Here is a 16,597-nt window from a genome sequence, read left to right as displayed (position 1 = left end):
CCTCCCGAACATAGTGAGACAGTACTAGACGATGAAGCAGCTTGTAAATCACAGGCTGAGTAATTCTGAGGAAATATGTTGAGAGGGTGTGTTCCTTCCTGGAGTGTGTCTAGGTCTAGCTTTTGGCTATGTATTTTCACTAGGCTAGAGAAAACAAACCCACAAACCTGACAAGGTGTGCTTAGGGAATAAAGAGAGCAATAAGAAGGGTTTAAATGCACGCTCATTGATCGGCTGAATATTTTATATCACAGATTATAAAATCACTTAAAAATAAAACTGAAAATGTTTTCAAAATGACTTTCAACAAGCCCAGTATTGTAACTTGAGGAGAAAACTGAGACGGGTACAGGCTAATCTTAAAAAATATTTGCTTTGCGCAAGGTTACAATGCTGCCAAATCAGTAGTGAAATAATATCGAAAAATAAGCAGGGTAATCAGAAAGGTAGAAGAAGCTGCATAGAAAGCTGCATAGGGGGCAGCTTTTTTCACTCTAACCTGACAAACTGCATCTTAAATGTTAGTTGCCTATAAAAATAAGGAAAGTCTTGTGCATTTATCACCCTTTAATAAATTACAGAGATTTATACACTCTGATTAAGCAAATCTTAGTTTAGAGTTATACATTAACTGGGTTACATTATGTTGGTCTTACATTTTATTTTTATTTATCTATTTTTTGTACATTTGCTTACCTTGGTTTTTTACCACGTCTTTGAATAAATGTATTTTCTACATGAGTTTATGTGGATACATTACAGTTTTTCACTGAACTGCTAAGATGGTTCAAAAAGAGGTCTCTGCTGCACTTTTATGTCAAAGCATTGTGAATAATCTTTTCTTTCTGCTAGAGCAAATCAATATTGTTATTCTGAGCAATGTCTCACGGGTGATGCAGAACAAAAAGAAAGACAATTCCTACCTGACATGAATCACCCATATATTCAGGAGGGCAGGAACACGTCTCTACAGCATAAGCGATATTACCATTTCCTGTACTGGTGGCTTCTTCCAGACCAACATCGCCCAAGGTTAACCGCTGAGTTTCTGTGAAGTAAAGACCTCTGATTTGTAATCCATTAAGTCTAGACAGGACCATCATCAGCTCCTCTCGAGATACTAAGTTATTGCTGCTGGTGTGCCTGAAGTTCCCCTGCACATTCAAGATACAAATGAAATTTGGGTTTGGAATACATTGCAATAATCTCCTACAGCACAGGAAAAAAGGGACATCAATTTTCAAAGAAAGACAGCATGAAAATCAGATGCTGGGAGTCTAGGGGAAAAGTTGCTAGCAAATAATTGTATCAACAAAGAACTAAAATCAGGCAAGAGATAATTAAAGGAATGATATGGAAGGTAGAATCAGTATGTACAATCAACAAATAATAACAGAAAATTGGGAGCAAAATATACACAGTATATATATATATTGAAAATGTTCTGTTGTCAAGCAGCAACAGCTCTTTCGTTTATGCCAGGGGTCTTCAAACATGGCCCTTTTATGACTTGTAGACTTCAACTCCTAGAATTCCTCAGCCCGCATTCCTGGCTAAGGAATTCTGGAAGTTGAAGTCCACAAGTCATAAAAGGGCCAAGTTTGAAGACCCCTGGTTTATGCAAACCAATTGGCGATATATATGTCAACAAAAACATCTTGATTTTACTTCAGAAAACAAGGGGAGGGGAATCCACTTCCTCCCACTGGGATATAAATGATTGAAGATTGGTTCCCTGTATTATAACAATCTATTCATGCGGGAACCAGCATGTGAGATGTAGTGGCCAAGCTGGTCTTTTCCAAAAAGAGGTATAGTTGATAAATCATTTACAATTGGAAATAGGTATTCCTTGCTACTCTTCTATCCTGAGGACTTAGGGCAGGCCCATGATTGCCAATTGTAACTGCCCTCTCCAAAACCCTTCAAGTCTCTGCTCATAAACTTGGAAAGCTGGTGGGAAGAACCTAGTCCTGATGACATTATACAATTTGCCCAGTACAGTTTTTGCCCTAGATCAAATCTCCCAGGAAATACAGTATGTAAGTAGGAGAAAAGAGGCAGAAGGAAAATTGTTGGGAGTCTTCCTTGCCTTGACTGGTAAACTGGCCTAAGAATGGTACACAAACTGCTATTTCCGTCATACCATAATCTCCACCTTCCTAAGCACCTTCCACAATTGTCTCATGTACTCATATCTCTCCTGCACCAATATATCCTCCAAAAGATGAAAAGACATAAACCCCTCCCACTCTAAGATAATAATCCATTCACACATTCACCCATCACTAAATTCTCAAAAAAATTCTTCTCTAATTAACCTATCAAGCTTCTGCCCTGGAAGACAATGTTCTTTAACAGAAACATTTTTGACATCTTATTAGGTACTCTCTATCCTATCAGTCAGAGAGAATCAAATACGTTGGGTATATGAAGGGAAGAATTGTTGGAAAATAAAACTGTATATAATCTTCCATTTCCAACATATTAAAATATTATATAGCATGATGCTATGCATATATTGTCCACAGGTTCCATTCTTATTCATTTTGAATAGCAAACTGCATTAAATGCTATTCATTCCTTACTTATACTACAATAAAAGGCATTTGTTAGACCATTTCTAGGGTGCTTTGGAGCAAGATTCAAATTCCTATCTTCAGTTCTAATGTTTAACTCAGTCTCATACATCAAAATGTCAGTTTGGAATGGCCTCAATCTTCAAGTACATCTGTAATTGAAGGTAGAGTATGATGCCAAATATCTTTATTTTTCAAGTCTAAACATGAATCAGCCAAGAACTCCACTTAACTATTCAGGTAACCAATGCAAGTAGTTGCTTAACTGCAAGGCAACACATTATTGTACCATATTACAAAATTATTGGATGCCAGAATAATCTGATGCTGCTCTTCTGTTTTGAAGGAAGAAATGTATCCACATAAGTAACCAAGCAAACTATCTTTACAATCTAGCTCCTGGCAATATTCCCCCGAAAGTCTTCTGGCATGAGAAGTTCTGTGGTAGCACAACAGGCATATTTTCGTAAATAGATAAAGCACTGGAGACATATAGTGTCTCTAAAATCTTTGATTAATTACAACATAGAAGCAAAGCAAGTGGAAGGAAAGAGACTTGAGCCAGTATGCAACACAGCTAGTAATCCTCCACCAGAGTCCCAAAGACCCACTGCACCCAGGGACGCTATCCCTGTGGCCAAATGCTGATTAAAAATGTTGTTCTCCCTTCCAAGTATAAACTTGCTATCTTTTTCTGTAGCACATGAAAACTAATCTTGGGGTCCACACCGCTGGATTTTTCCCACTGAGAAAATATTCTCAATTATTTACTGAATAATAAGCTCACTATAAAGATTCATTATGTACCATGTCAAAGAAATATTTATTGCACAATTAATGCATGCTTATAAGCTTTTTCTCCCAGTAGACAATGGAATATTCAGAAATGTAGTCTTGGAAATTATCCTTAGAGCAGGAACATGTACATTTGCTTTTTCTGTTGTAGATCAAAATAGGCAAATATTTGATGACATAGCTTATCAAAAGTGAGTTAACATCATTCTTACCTCAACTAATTGAACTGATCCATAATACATTTTGTCTGGCAAAGGATTATTAGGATCTATATAGGATATTTTCATCTCCCTTCCCTGTACAAAAATAGTTCAAATCGAATGTCAGTACAATATTGTACCTATGTACCAAATTAGCATGCTTCCCACAGAGTTAGCATCATTAAAGTTACTAGCTCAAAATTTATATCCCACCATCTTCTTGCCAAATGGATTTATCATGTGATTCAAAATGTGAGCTTTTTAAATACTAGGCCAACAGTGATAGCCACATGAAACAAAATATTGAAACAATATAATTACTTGTATATGAGGTAAATAATTATCACTTTTGAATTTCATCACGCATTGACATCATTACTGACAATTCTCTTTCTCCCAGCAAATCATGTACCTAAATATCTGCAATTTAGGATAATGCTTTCTGCATGATTATGGCTACATGCCAATGGAAATGCATGTAACTAACAATGTATTAACCTTTGTGGTATCAGAAATGTTTTTTACTCTTAGCATTGTATTAACTTTAGAAATACTTTCAGTATTAATAAATCTCAACAAACAAGAATAAGGGAATAAGCATAGCATAGTAATTTAGTATTACATCAGTTTGATAGCCAGATCTATAGTAGTATAAATAATGTGAAGACTTTGTTTAGACAGAGATGAACCTGGATAGTTTATGGCATACTGGCTAGAAATTATAACAGAAATTATAACAATCAATGCATCTGGAAGCTACCAGGCTGGGGAAACTCAAAATTAGAGGAAACTCTTAGTTCACATATTCATTTCTTTATTGACCATATATGTCCCTCTTCAGCCTGGGGGTGATCTGCATTGGTAACTTCTCGTTCATGCTATTTATGAACACGGGTCTGCCAGCTTACTGGAAGACAGTAGCTTAGATGACAGATTGATAGGACAGACAAGGAAAACTGACTAAAGAGGTGGGGGGAATTCATATGGTGCTCTGAGAGCATTTCCTTCCCCTTCATTTGTGCCAATCCTGCACCTCCTTGATATGTTACTCTACTATTTCTAGTTTATTTGAAAGAGGTTTACTTGTCTGCCGTTTGGGTTAAAGGGGAAAACTGGCAGAATTCTGGTCAACACCATCTCAGCTTATAAATATTTCAAAGTACTGCAAAAGAAAGAATGCCAGCAGCAAGTGGTCATAGTCAACACTAACAGGAGATATCTATGCAGTATGTAAAATGTTATTAAGGTACAGTGGGCAAAATGGCATCATACCAAAGTAATAAAAAAAATAGAAAGTGTGGCCTAAATTACTCGTCAGCCAAAGCAATAGAAAGCCTATAACCCACTAATTTTGACAGAACCAGCAACTAAGCTCTATCAGTTAAAATCAACAGGCAGTCTACTGTAGTCTTTCTACAGAGTCTACTGTCTTTTGAAAGACTACGGAACATGTCTTTAAAAACAAGTCTAGTGGTCTTCAAGAAAACCACCATTCCAATGTGTATTATTTTGGGGAAAGTTTGTAATGGTGGGAAACGGAAAAGGAAAGAGAAGAGACAACTTAGATAGTATCAGTTACAGTAGTGGTGGGTGCACTGATGGAAGACTTGAAAGACCAGGAGAGTCTTTCATCAGTCTAAGGACAGATTGTCATGGTGGCACATAACCAATTGATCAATGCATTTAAATAACCTGGATAATGTGTTCACAGCACTTGGTTAACAGCACTAGGCTTACTTGTGCCTCCACAGAAACTCCATGTCCAGTTTCTATTACAGCCCTACTAAAAAGCCCATGGAGAGCAGTGCCAATGTAAAGAAGGAAGCATGAACAGCATTAACTAGACTGTAGGAGCTTATCAGATACTAGCCCTAACCACCGGGCTATCATAATCAAGATCATTAATGGGGCATCAGAAATTATAAATATGCCAAGACCTGTGGTCAAAGAAACCATAAAAATTAGGATAAAGAACACAGTTAGACTGCTACTATAGTGGGTTGATGAGACAAGCACATATCATGAATCCATGTCCTCTAAAAATGGTTAGTAACGCATTTTCATGACAATTAACAGAACTTAAAGAACAAGAGTCATCAAAATGACATATTTAAATAAAGACCTCTCAAACTTTCATACTTTCACATTGTGGTTGTGCAGTAAGCACCACATAAGTACAGAAAATGTGCTGGTAAAGGATAAACATTTTTAAAGCTAAGATGATGCATTCATGTTTATATATATTATTTGACTTACAATTAGCTGTACATCTGGTCTTTTTTTCAGGAGAGCCATGCCTTCACTAGGTAAGCCAAAGGATTTCAGCTGATAGCTTAAATATCCTCCATATGAAGAAAGCTAAATAACAAATTACAGGAAATATAGAAATTGGATTTTATACTGTAAGATAATTCTGATATTTAGTCTTCACAATATCTTCAACTGCATTTCCAATATTGGTACAGAGAAGTCAAGAAAATAAAAAAAACCTTTGTCATTAAAAGGCTTTTTATTGATGTATCAGATTGTCACTTGCTAGAAACTTACTTTGCCTGAATTTACTTTGTTCTAAGTGATACTATGACTTGTTTGGTTTTGGCTTAGCATGTTGTATGAATCCAGCTACTATAATTCATAAACTATGCTTTATAGTCTGCTACCTGGGAGCCCCACCTGTATTTGGCTATTATAAATAGAATAAAAAAGATAAGAGAAAATAGTGTTTGGAGCTGATAATGGGAGAATTTTAACATATTACAGAAAGGATCATATACCTTATTCCCCAAGTAAGATGATGGTGCCACCCAATATAAATTGTGTAGAAAGGGGGGTAATTCCTGAACATCAGCAACAACACTGTTGCTAATAGGATTGAAAGTTGTAGGAATACTCATGGCATTACCCACTGCTTCCAGATGCCAGTTTCTCATGTCGGTGGACTAATAATAAAACAGAGGAGAGATACAAAGTTTTGTTTTAAAGTAAGGTTTTTGCACAACACAAAAGTTAATTTGCAAGATGGAGTGGTATCTGGTAGAAACCTTTTCTTCTCTGGCTCGTATGAGAAGGTTTTCTGGTTCCTGCCACCAACAAAATCTGTATGATTTTCTTGCCATTACAAAATATTGGCTGTGTAAAAATTACCTATGGGGATCTGCTTCCAACATCACAGTAACAAAATTGTCCACTCATCAATACACAAGCAGTATCATAAGGCAGTGGCACAGAGCATACTAATCAGTCACATAACACATTTCACTAACTCCTTCTGCGGGTTAACCAGCAACATGGAGTAAATGCTGGAAAGCCAACTGCCCTGCTTCACAAGTGAGGTGCTTTTCTGGAGAAGCAGGAAAATTTCCAGAGAGACATTGGTCTCTGGGACAAGACATTGGGCATTGCAGCTGTGACAGATGTTAACACTTCTGCTCACGGCAAACAAACAAGGCAACCTGTTTTTGCAAAAACCTGCTGAAAGTTAAAGAAAAAACAATAGCTTTAAACTCAGCAGGATGGAAATGACTTTACAGTATAAGGAACAGCAATGACATAAAGACACAGGAAAATAGCGCTCCATGGCATCGGACCTGGATATCTCCGAGACCGCCTTCTGCCGCAGATTACCTCCCACCGGCCGGTACGCTCCCACAGAGTGGGTCTCCTCAGGGTGCCGTCAGTCAGACAGTGCCGGCTGGCGACTCCCAGGGGGAGGGCCTTCTCGGTGGGAGCTCCCACCCTCTGGAACGAACTACCCCCAGAGATCCGGGTGATCCCGGATCTCCCCTCCTTCCGCCGCGCCCTTAAGACATGGCTCTTCCAACAAGCAGGACTGGCCTAAGGGGAAATTTTTAGAGGGGTTTTAAAAGCAATTTTAATAATTAATAAGGCCAAATATTTAATATTTTATTTTAACTCGGTTTTAATGATAGTTTTTGGGGTATTTCTGTAGTTGTTTTTATCAGGCTGTCAGCCACCCTGAGTCCGCAAGGAGAAGGGCGGGGTATAAATCCAATAAATAAATAAATAAATAAATAAAAAGGAAAAATGCATCTTAAAGTCCTCAGAACAAAGAGAGAAAACAGAATAGTATTAATGACCACTAAAAGTCTTTCTGTCATGCTTTTTTTTTAAAGATTAAAAGTAATGCTCTTAGCATGAACAGATATGGGACCTGGAAAGCCACCACTGATTTGTGTACAGCCAGTTCAATCCCCTGGCCACCCTACAGTCAGAGGTCTGCTGCTCATTTCAATCTCAATCACATCACTGCTTTTAACATACAAAGCAAAACTCCAATCACAGATATTCATCTATCTGATCCAGTAGTCTCCTCCAAAGGGAAAAAAAATATGTAGCATTGCGTACCTTGACTCTACGTTTATTTGTACTGTGGCAAATATCAGTTGCTCCAAAACAAAAGCAAGTAGTACAACCTTTGGGATTAGCAGGGTCCAGATAAAACGATCCTGAACGGCACATGTCACATTGCACCCCTTCAACATTCTCCTATAAGTCATTTGGAATAAGTCATTAAATGTTTCCACTTAAAACTTTGCAGTAATATATATAGAGAAAAATAGCTGTAAATGTTCAAGACAGTCCATGGTCTTTCAATACTCAATAGTATAGATGTTACTAAAATTATTTCTTTCGTAAGGAAAATGTTTGTTCAGTACGTAACAGCCATTGCCACCACCATTATGCAGTTATCGGTTTAAATAAGGGGCCTTCCAGGCAGGCATCTTTGAAGTCTGTTGACACAAATTTTATTGCTGTGTGATTTAAATGATTCACGCCAAATGCACCTAATGTTCTTGATCAAATCATAAGAAACAAAAAATCTGTTTCTGATCTGCACTAATAAATGCATCTATTCTTTTCTGTTTCCATATTATCCTACCGTTATTATTATTTTTTTAAAACCCACATATTTGCATGTAAATAAGTCCTTCTAATATATTTCTCCTGAGACATATTTATAAGTACATTCCCAAATGCTTTTTGAACTGAGAACTCTGAAAAATTATGAAGGTTGGTAATTACATTCTTCTCTTCTCTTTAGTTCAAAAAGGACTGATCATTCAATTAATGAGAAAATTTAAAAAGTCCAAAGCCTTCCTGCATTCTTAGTAAAAAAAATATAGACTATAAAGACTGTTGTGAAGAAGCCTGCCCACATCACATGTTCAATAAGCACAGCACAGAGCATTAATAATACTGCAGCATGTGCACTTCAGCATTTTGCTTTGATTCTGATCGTATTGCAACAGTTACAGGAATCTGAATGGAAAATAAATTGTCTTGCACTGGTATTATACACAGTTGAAGAATTTGATCAGTAGAGGAAGAAAATTGATGCTGTATCCATCAAGAGCAGACATGTCAAACACAAGGCCTGTGGGCCAAATGCGGCCCGCGAAGTGGTTTCATGTGTCCCGCGAAGCCATCCTGGAAACAATGAGGGAACGGCCCCCGCTGCCTTGGCCCTGGCCCAGGCCAGCCAGGAGCCAATGTACAATTTTGTGGTGGCCATCTATGCTGAAACATATTCAGTCTTAGCTCCACAAGGCCATCTGGAAATGGCTTGGTGCCGCAGATGCTCGAGGGCCAGGCTGGGCCTTTGATCTCTGCTGCCCAGGGCTCCGGGCAGCCCGCACCACCATCCAGCCCCCCGCATGGCCTGAGAGGAACAGTGAGACTCCTCCAGTGGACCATGTCTTGGCACTTGCCCTGGTCTCACCCCCTTCTGCCAGAGACCCTCAGATCTGTCCCACTCCTGCCCAGGCCCCCCAGGCACCCTTGACGCGAACGATGTAGAGCTGGCCACGCCCACCCAGTAGGCCACACCCACTCCATCCATGCCCACCCAGTAGGCCGCACTCACCCTGGCTATACACCCCCGCCCCCCGAGGGCAACCGCAATGCTGATGCGGCCCTCAATGAAATTGAGTTTGACACCTCTGATCAAGAGCCTTTTTGATTTAAAACAAGTGGACAGGGTATGCTGATAAGGAGAAATAAATATGGTGCTCACTGATACCCAATCATCAATCCTATTACTAACTACCAATTAAGCACTATTCATTGTAACTCTTGGAAAGTTTTTCTGGAAATATTATCACATTTTGACAATAGTTAGGGCATCAAATGAACAATTCATATATTCCAGAAATGTTATTAAAATGTGAGATCACAGCTAAATAATATTAATTGGCCAGTTCCCAAAAACCTAATTCCACACTCAATGAGCCCCCATTCATATCTAGATTGAACAATGCAACATATTTTCCTTTATTCAATTCACAAAATAGGTTAGGCAAGCACATACATTGCTGGAAAAACAGAGGTATATGATCTGGTCAATAACTCTAGGGGACTTCCTAGCAATATTTTGTTTACAATAACAGAGATCTATAAACAAACCCATTCAACCTTTTCTTAATAGTTCTTCCACATTCCTATTAAATGCGGTTGAAGAACTGAGATGCAATCTGTACTCAAAAATCAACCATATTCTCATGTGTGTCACCTAATTATAGATCTATACAATGTACTGCACTAAAACTTCTAGAGACAAATGTCTAGGTATATTATTTTTAAAAATAATTATGAGAATGAGAATTGTTTACAATTGAATAAGAAGGAGCACATAAAATAATCACACAAACTTTGAAATGTCAAAACATCTGACCTTACAGAGGCAAACTCCTGTTTGTAGGTTGCAGATGTCTGGTTCTGTTCCTCCTCTGTTACATTTACAAGGTTTGCAGTCGGGAAAGCCATAAGAACCAGGAGCACAACGGTCACACCGCCGCCCTGCTATTCCTGAGCGACATCTTGAACATCAAAACAAAGGCCAAAATTCACTTCTGAAAAACATGTGTTTTTTTTCCCCCAGGAGATGTGATTGGTACATAGCACAGATTTTATTAGAGTATTAGAGTAGTAGATGCAGGATTAGATTTATGGCTGTAAAAAATAAACCTGCCCTAGATGTTGAGTGGATCTCCATTCCTTAAAGACATTGTCTTGCTAAGCATGACATTTTGCATTTCTTTTCCAGTGGCTAGCAAATTTCCTTTTATTTTCTATGCCCCAAACTAAAAACAGATATGATGCTAGAGATCTCTGGTTTATCATTTTTGTATTGTATCAAAAGACTTAAATGGAATCATTCTAAATCATTTGAAAGTGAGAAGCAGAAAGGTACACTGGATGGTAAGGTTTGATGCAACAAAAATAAAATATTATAACCTGGGAACATAAAGATTGTGGAATTAACTTAACATTGATTTAGGTATTACATCATCATGTAGCCGGGAAAATGACATTGGAATATACAAGTACACCACTCCCTTTCCAAATACATTTTGTCAGAGAAAAATCAATTATCAGCTTAGCCATAAAACATTCAGAAAGATCAAGAATGTTGATGGGATAGGAAAAAATACTAGAAGGGCTCTGGAAACCAAGGATAGTTTAAGATAAACCCCATAGATCAGGGGTCTTCAAACTTGGCCCTTTTATGACTTGTGGACTTCAACTCCCAGAATTTCTCAGCCAAGCAAGACCCCTGCCATAGATAAACATTCAAAAAAGAATGTTCACAAATTACTCATTATGTTCTGCTCCCATCTCATAGCTTGGCCCTAACTAACTACATATCTAATACTCTGCTATATCCAATCAAATACATTGCTACTGTATCCAATCACATTTATGTTCTATAGTAATTTGCATAACTACATGGAAGAATTGCCCCTTTTTAGCTCCACTTGGTACCCAGAGTACTGAAATAAGCAATCTGTTGCTTAATAAACAATGTCCTTCCGTTTAAAACAAAACCTTGTCAGATAAAGTTTTCCTGTAATTATAAATAATTACTAATTAGTACAAAATAAAAGATTATTAAAAGGTCACTCTCAGCTTTAGGATAAGAGCAATCCAATTCTTTTTATAGCAGGATTATATGCTAAGACATAGGTATTTTGTTAGTAGAAGAATATAGCTAATGCAGTGTTTCTCACTCTTGGCTACTTTAAGATATCTGGACTTCAACTCCCAGAATTCCCCAGCCAGCATGGTGGGGATTCAAGGCTTTGAAGTCCAGACATGTTGAAGTTGCCAAGTTTGAGAAACATTGAGCTAGAGTGAATGTATCTATAGACAGATACAGCTGCATAGCTGAAACAGAGAATCAGTTAGTAATCATGTCCTAACAAAATGGCCTATAAACATTGTTTGCTGTTCCAATGTTACCCCTTTCATTGCATGGTATTACCCTGGGAAGTAAAATACTTCTGCTGCTTTTCACAATAGAAGAAAGCAAACCTGGCTCACTAGCTTTACTATTGGGCTGCCTGGCCAATCATTAGCCATTGTCCTTAAAAGCAGCAGAGCCCATGTTTCATACAGAACATCTCAAGAATTAACTTGGAGTAAAATCCTTGGTAAGCCACTCTCAAAAATCATGTGAAGGAGATGGGACTGAGAATAAGGGATTGACCCAGAGTAGTGAACTCCCAAGTCCAATATTTTAACTATAGCATCTTCCTGTGCAAAAACAAAAACAAAAACAAGATTCATTCCATCATAGAAAAACTTAGTTACCTGCACTGCCCATCAATTTTATTACATTCAGGATTCATAGCACTGATAACTCCTTTGCTTGAGCAATTGCATTTTTCACAGCCAATAAATGGATGGTATCCAAAGTGCAACCTCACACACACTTCACATCTAGGCTTAACAGTTTGTGGGGGACAAAGACATTTCCCAGTGACATCATCACAAAGACGCCTTCCACAGCTGCAAGCTGGGAACAAGAATACAAATTATTTCATATTCAAAGAATATTTGAATTACATACATTGGTCTTGTTGGAACAAAAATCCACTAGAACTTATTTTATCTCATTCCAAAATTCATTTTTAAAAAATGAAAACGTGATCCAATATAGGTATGCTCAACAAATAGTAGTCATTTTTATCAAATGCATGGCTTCCCCTCCAATGTTATGTAAATAACACATAAAAAGCTGCTTAACATAACTGAGCAAGAAATAATACCGTAGATTAGAGATGAATCTCAAGTACTTGATAGTACCTGGATGATCATATCTCAGTTTAAGAAGCTGAGGTATGAATGAATGTTTTCCTCATCCATTCTTTACATCCAAACAAAGCAGGAAGTTTTTAATGAATACCTCTGAGCAAAATCCTTAAATTCAGAATGAAATCAACAACAATAAAATAAAATATCCAGTTTTTTTGGCAACATTCCAAAAAGTGGATAACCTCTCCCATTTGGAATGGCTACTTACGTTTGCAGAATGGAAATCCATAGAAACCTGTCTGACACCTGCTACACTGGCGACCGATGATGTGTGGTCTGCAGTTACATTGCCCCCCCTCGGGGTTGCAAGTAGGGCTGGTGGCACCCTTTCTGTGACAATTGCATGGCAGTGCCCCATCATTAAAAGCAGCCACAAGTGATCGAGCTGAATTTTGACAAAATTCTGAAGAATTGCCAGGGCTGTTTATCAGAGGGATAGAAGGAGAGCACATCTGAGTTCCGCTATTAAAAAGGCTATGCTCACTTTCGTTTACATTTATATAATATGTGTTTATTTAGTATGCTTTTAGCATAATTCATAATCCATCTTTCTTTTTATTTATATTCTGTGACTTACACAATGTAAAAACTGTTTCCACCACACTGGCTGATGAAATCTGTTGAACGAATCACACTGTCTTTATGAAGAAGTGAATAGCTGTAGCTATGTGCTGGAACAACCAGGATATGCTCCTTTAAAATGATAAAATTAAATTGCATATTTTAGAAAGCTAAAGTATTGAAGCACAGTTTCCAGATTGTCTCCATGCATTTGAAGGGTATGCACACATGTGAAAAGTGCTTGCATTGCACCTAAATTCTAAAAAGATTAAAAAAACTTAAAATACTTATTTAATATTTATTTAAAGCAACTTTAATATATAATTATATTAAACATTTGTATAATTATGAATGGAGAGAATGTCCATTCCTAAATGGGGCTTGCCTTAGTCTCTCTCATTCTTACAGCTCCCTGGTACCCCTTCTTCCCCCAATTGTTAGGAAACCTCTTCCCCAGGGCAAATCTTGAAAGGGAAATGAAATTGTGTGGGAGAAAAAGCAACTTCCAATTTCCTGCAGGCTTCTCCACTGACTTGTGGGAAGCTGGTACAGAATTTCAGAAACCTTCCTTCCTTCCTTCCTTCCTTCCTTCCTTCCTTCCTTCCTTCCTTCCTTCCTTCCTTCCTTTCTCAGCAGGCAGGTAAATGATTGCTGCCAGGTAGTGGAGACAACTTGCAACCATGTTCTCCCTTGACTTTCTTTTTGCAAGCTTTCCACAAGCAAAGACTTTGCTAGTGGGAAGGTGGCAAGAAGTGTCAGCAATCACATTAGTTCCTTCTGGCTTCCCCATTGATTTATGGGAAACTTTCAGGGAATGTTGAAAATGAGGATCCTACAGTGACCACAGCAGCCATGTTGTGATGTTGAAGTGGCAGCAACTTTCCCAAATTTCATTCCCATAGGAGTCATGGGTCACAGTATTCTGTAAGTTAACCCATTTCAGTTACTTTGGTTTAATAATTCTTGCCCTTTACTTTCTAAAATTGTCCAATTAAAGGTTACAAACAATCAAACAGACATGAAAGTTTTAGTAGTATATACATGGGTCAAATAAAATACAGTTCTGAGCAATCTTGCAACATAGTGCAATAGCTCAAATCAATTTTCTCTAACTCAGAACCCTCCAGAAATATAGAATTACAAGTCCCTAGATTTGCAGTTATCACAGCTATTGACATCAAGGTTAGAAACTCTTAATTGCAGTTTTACACATTTGCAAGATATTTTGGTCAAAGCTTTAGCTAACTGTAATTGGATAGTCTCTATCTCAGTTCAAAATTACGCATATTTTAAACTTACCAATACCATTGTTCTTCCATTAGGAATTTTCATGGTGATTGAGAAGTCATGTTTAAGGATATCAAATTCAATATGATTTTCTGACATTACCAGACTTCGACATCCAGAAATATGTGGACAAAACGAAGCATTGTAAGAACCTAGAACAGTTAGAAGAATTGGGATGAGGACACATCTAATCGATGAAAACTCAAGTGTCCTGAAAAAATCTAAAACATTGTTAAATCTGAGTTACCTGACCAAAGTTGTCCTCCATCCACTGATACTTGCACTGGAAATGTTGGATTTTCTGGCTGATAAAAATGTATAATGATCACATGTTGGCCTATATGTGGGACTCTCCCATTCAGGGTAATTTGGTTCTATCAACATAAATATGTGGAAATTAATATATTGGTCATAAAGTGAACACTGAACATTATGTTTGCACACTAATGTTTCCTTGATTTAATACTAAAATGAAGTGGAAGACATTTAACTTTAGACTTTAATAAAAAAACTTTTTGACCCACTTTTGTTTGAACCCTCTCTTTCCCAGGAAATTACTTAAAACTTAAATGGAACAGAAATAAAATAACCTGCTTATCAAGTGTAATATTTCAACTGTATGGTACTTCTGCTATTTTTAGAAACCGTAAATGACTTCAAATAGTTGCACCTTGTGAAGGAAAAATCATAATAACAATTTGCTACTCTTCTTTTTACAATTCTCTATCAGACTATAGAAGCTCACATTGTAAATAAAAGCAACCTATCAATTACCAATATAGAGCATTCTCAGATTGCTGGTAAAGTTCCATTCTTTGTCCTCTGTCAAACTTCTTCCTTTAGTAAACATGGTTGAAACTTTTCCAGAAATTTGATATAATGTGGCTCATAGTAAAATTTTATTATAAACTATATTAAATAGTCAATCGTCTCATGGCAGAAGATTATAGTCCTTTTTTCCACCTCCTGAAATTTCAGCTTGGTGCCCTTTTCTCCTGCTCTTCTTATGGCTCATTCAGCACTGATAAGAAGTGAGAGGTCCAGCCTATGGCCGATTTTTTGTGATGTGTCGCATGACTCAGTACTCTCTCCACTCCTGTTTAACATCTACATGAAGCTGGTGACTGACATCATTCACCATCAGAGGCTGAGGTATCATCTCCACCACAGTGATCCAAGTAATACTGTTGCTGCCCTCTTTTGATGCATAGAAACTGTGGTGGGCCTGTGGGGGGGACAACAGACTTCGGCTGAAGCCTAGCAGGTCTGAATGGCTTTGGATGCACGTAGCTTCAAGATTCAGGACTTTAACTACCTTAATTCTGGATGGGGTTGCACTACCCCAAATAGACCCTATCTGCAACTTAGGGGTCTCCTGGAGATGCGATTCCTGCTCACAGAGTAGGTGACTGTCACAACACAACTTTGTGTTGTGCACTAGTTGTGGCCTTTCCTGGATTGGGAGTCCCTACACTCAGTCATTCAAACCTTGGTCATCTCACGTTTGGACTACTGCAATGCACTGTACATGGGCTACTTTTGAAGGGCATCCAGAAGCTTCAATTAGAACAGAATGGTGGCCTGAGCAGTTCTTGGGGTCCCTAGGGTGGCCCATGTTACCTCACTGCTCTGCGAACTGCACTGATTGCTGGTTTGCTTCCAAGTCCAATTCAAGGTGTTGGTTATTACCTTTAAAGCTCTGCATGGCATAGGTCCAGGATACTTGAGGAACCATCTCATCCTGATAGGACTGACCTGCCCCATCCAGGCCCCATCAGTCAAGTATTTTCAGCTGGTGGGATCCAAGAGAAGGCCTTCTCTGCTGTGGCTCCTACCCTTTGGAACATCCTACCCTGAGACGAGATTGGCTCTTACCCGTCTGACCTTCCATAAGGCCCTGCAGACTTAGCTCTGCTGGATGGTTTGGGGCTCCAACAGGGGAGCATCACATTGGAGGTGGCTGAAGAGAAAATCCCAGATCTACCCCGCACATCCTACTCCTTATCTTCCCATCTTTCAACTGTATTTTTTATCTTTGTAACTCCATTTTTATCAATTTTA

The 16,597-nt window shown here is 38.1% G+C and overlaps 1 protein-coding gene across 1 annotated transcript in view; it reads right to left on the bottom strand.

The window, feature by feature from the left end:
• The window catches only part of LAMA3 (laminin subunit alpha 3), a 104,249-nt gene that overhangs the window by 55,400 nt on the left and 32,252 nt on the right, over nucleotides 1–16,597 (bottom strand). Inside the window, 11 exon segments of the mRNA XM_029284954.1 lie at nucleotides 924–1,154; nucleotides 3,587–3,670; nucleotides 5,831–5,932; nucleotides 6,349–6,513; nucleotides 7,940–8,080; nucleotides 10,266–10,410; nucleotides 12,185–12,389; nucleotides 12,897–13,108; nucleotides 13,266–13,381; nucleotides 14,549–14,688; nucleotides 14,784–14,910. Coding sequence (XP_029140787.1) covers nucleotides 924–1,154; nucleotides 3,587–3,670; nucleotides 5,831–5,932; nucleotides 6,349–6,513; nucleotides 7,940–8,080; nucleotides 10,266–10,410; nucleotides 12,185–12,389; nucleotides 12,897–13,108; nucleotides 13,266–13,381; nucleotides 14,549–14,688; nucleotides 14,784–14,910 — 1,668 coding nt within the window.

The sequence above is a fragment of the Protobothrops mucrosquamatus genome, unplaced genomic scaffold (genome assembly GCF_001527695.2).
Source record: "Protobothrops mucrosquamatus isolate PMUCROS unplaced genomic scaffold, P.Mucros_1.0 scaffold_11, whole genome shotgun sequence".
Classification (NCBI taxonomy): Eukaryota; Metazoa; Chordata; class Lepidosauria; order Squamata; family Viperidae; genus Protobothrops; species Protobothrops mucrosquamatus.
The sequence above is the reverse complement of the archived record's forward strand: the minus strand, read 5'-3'. Positions and strand labels throughout refer to the sequence as shown.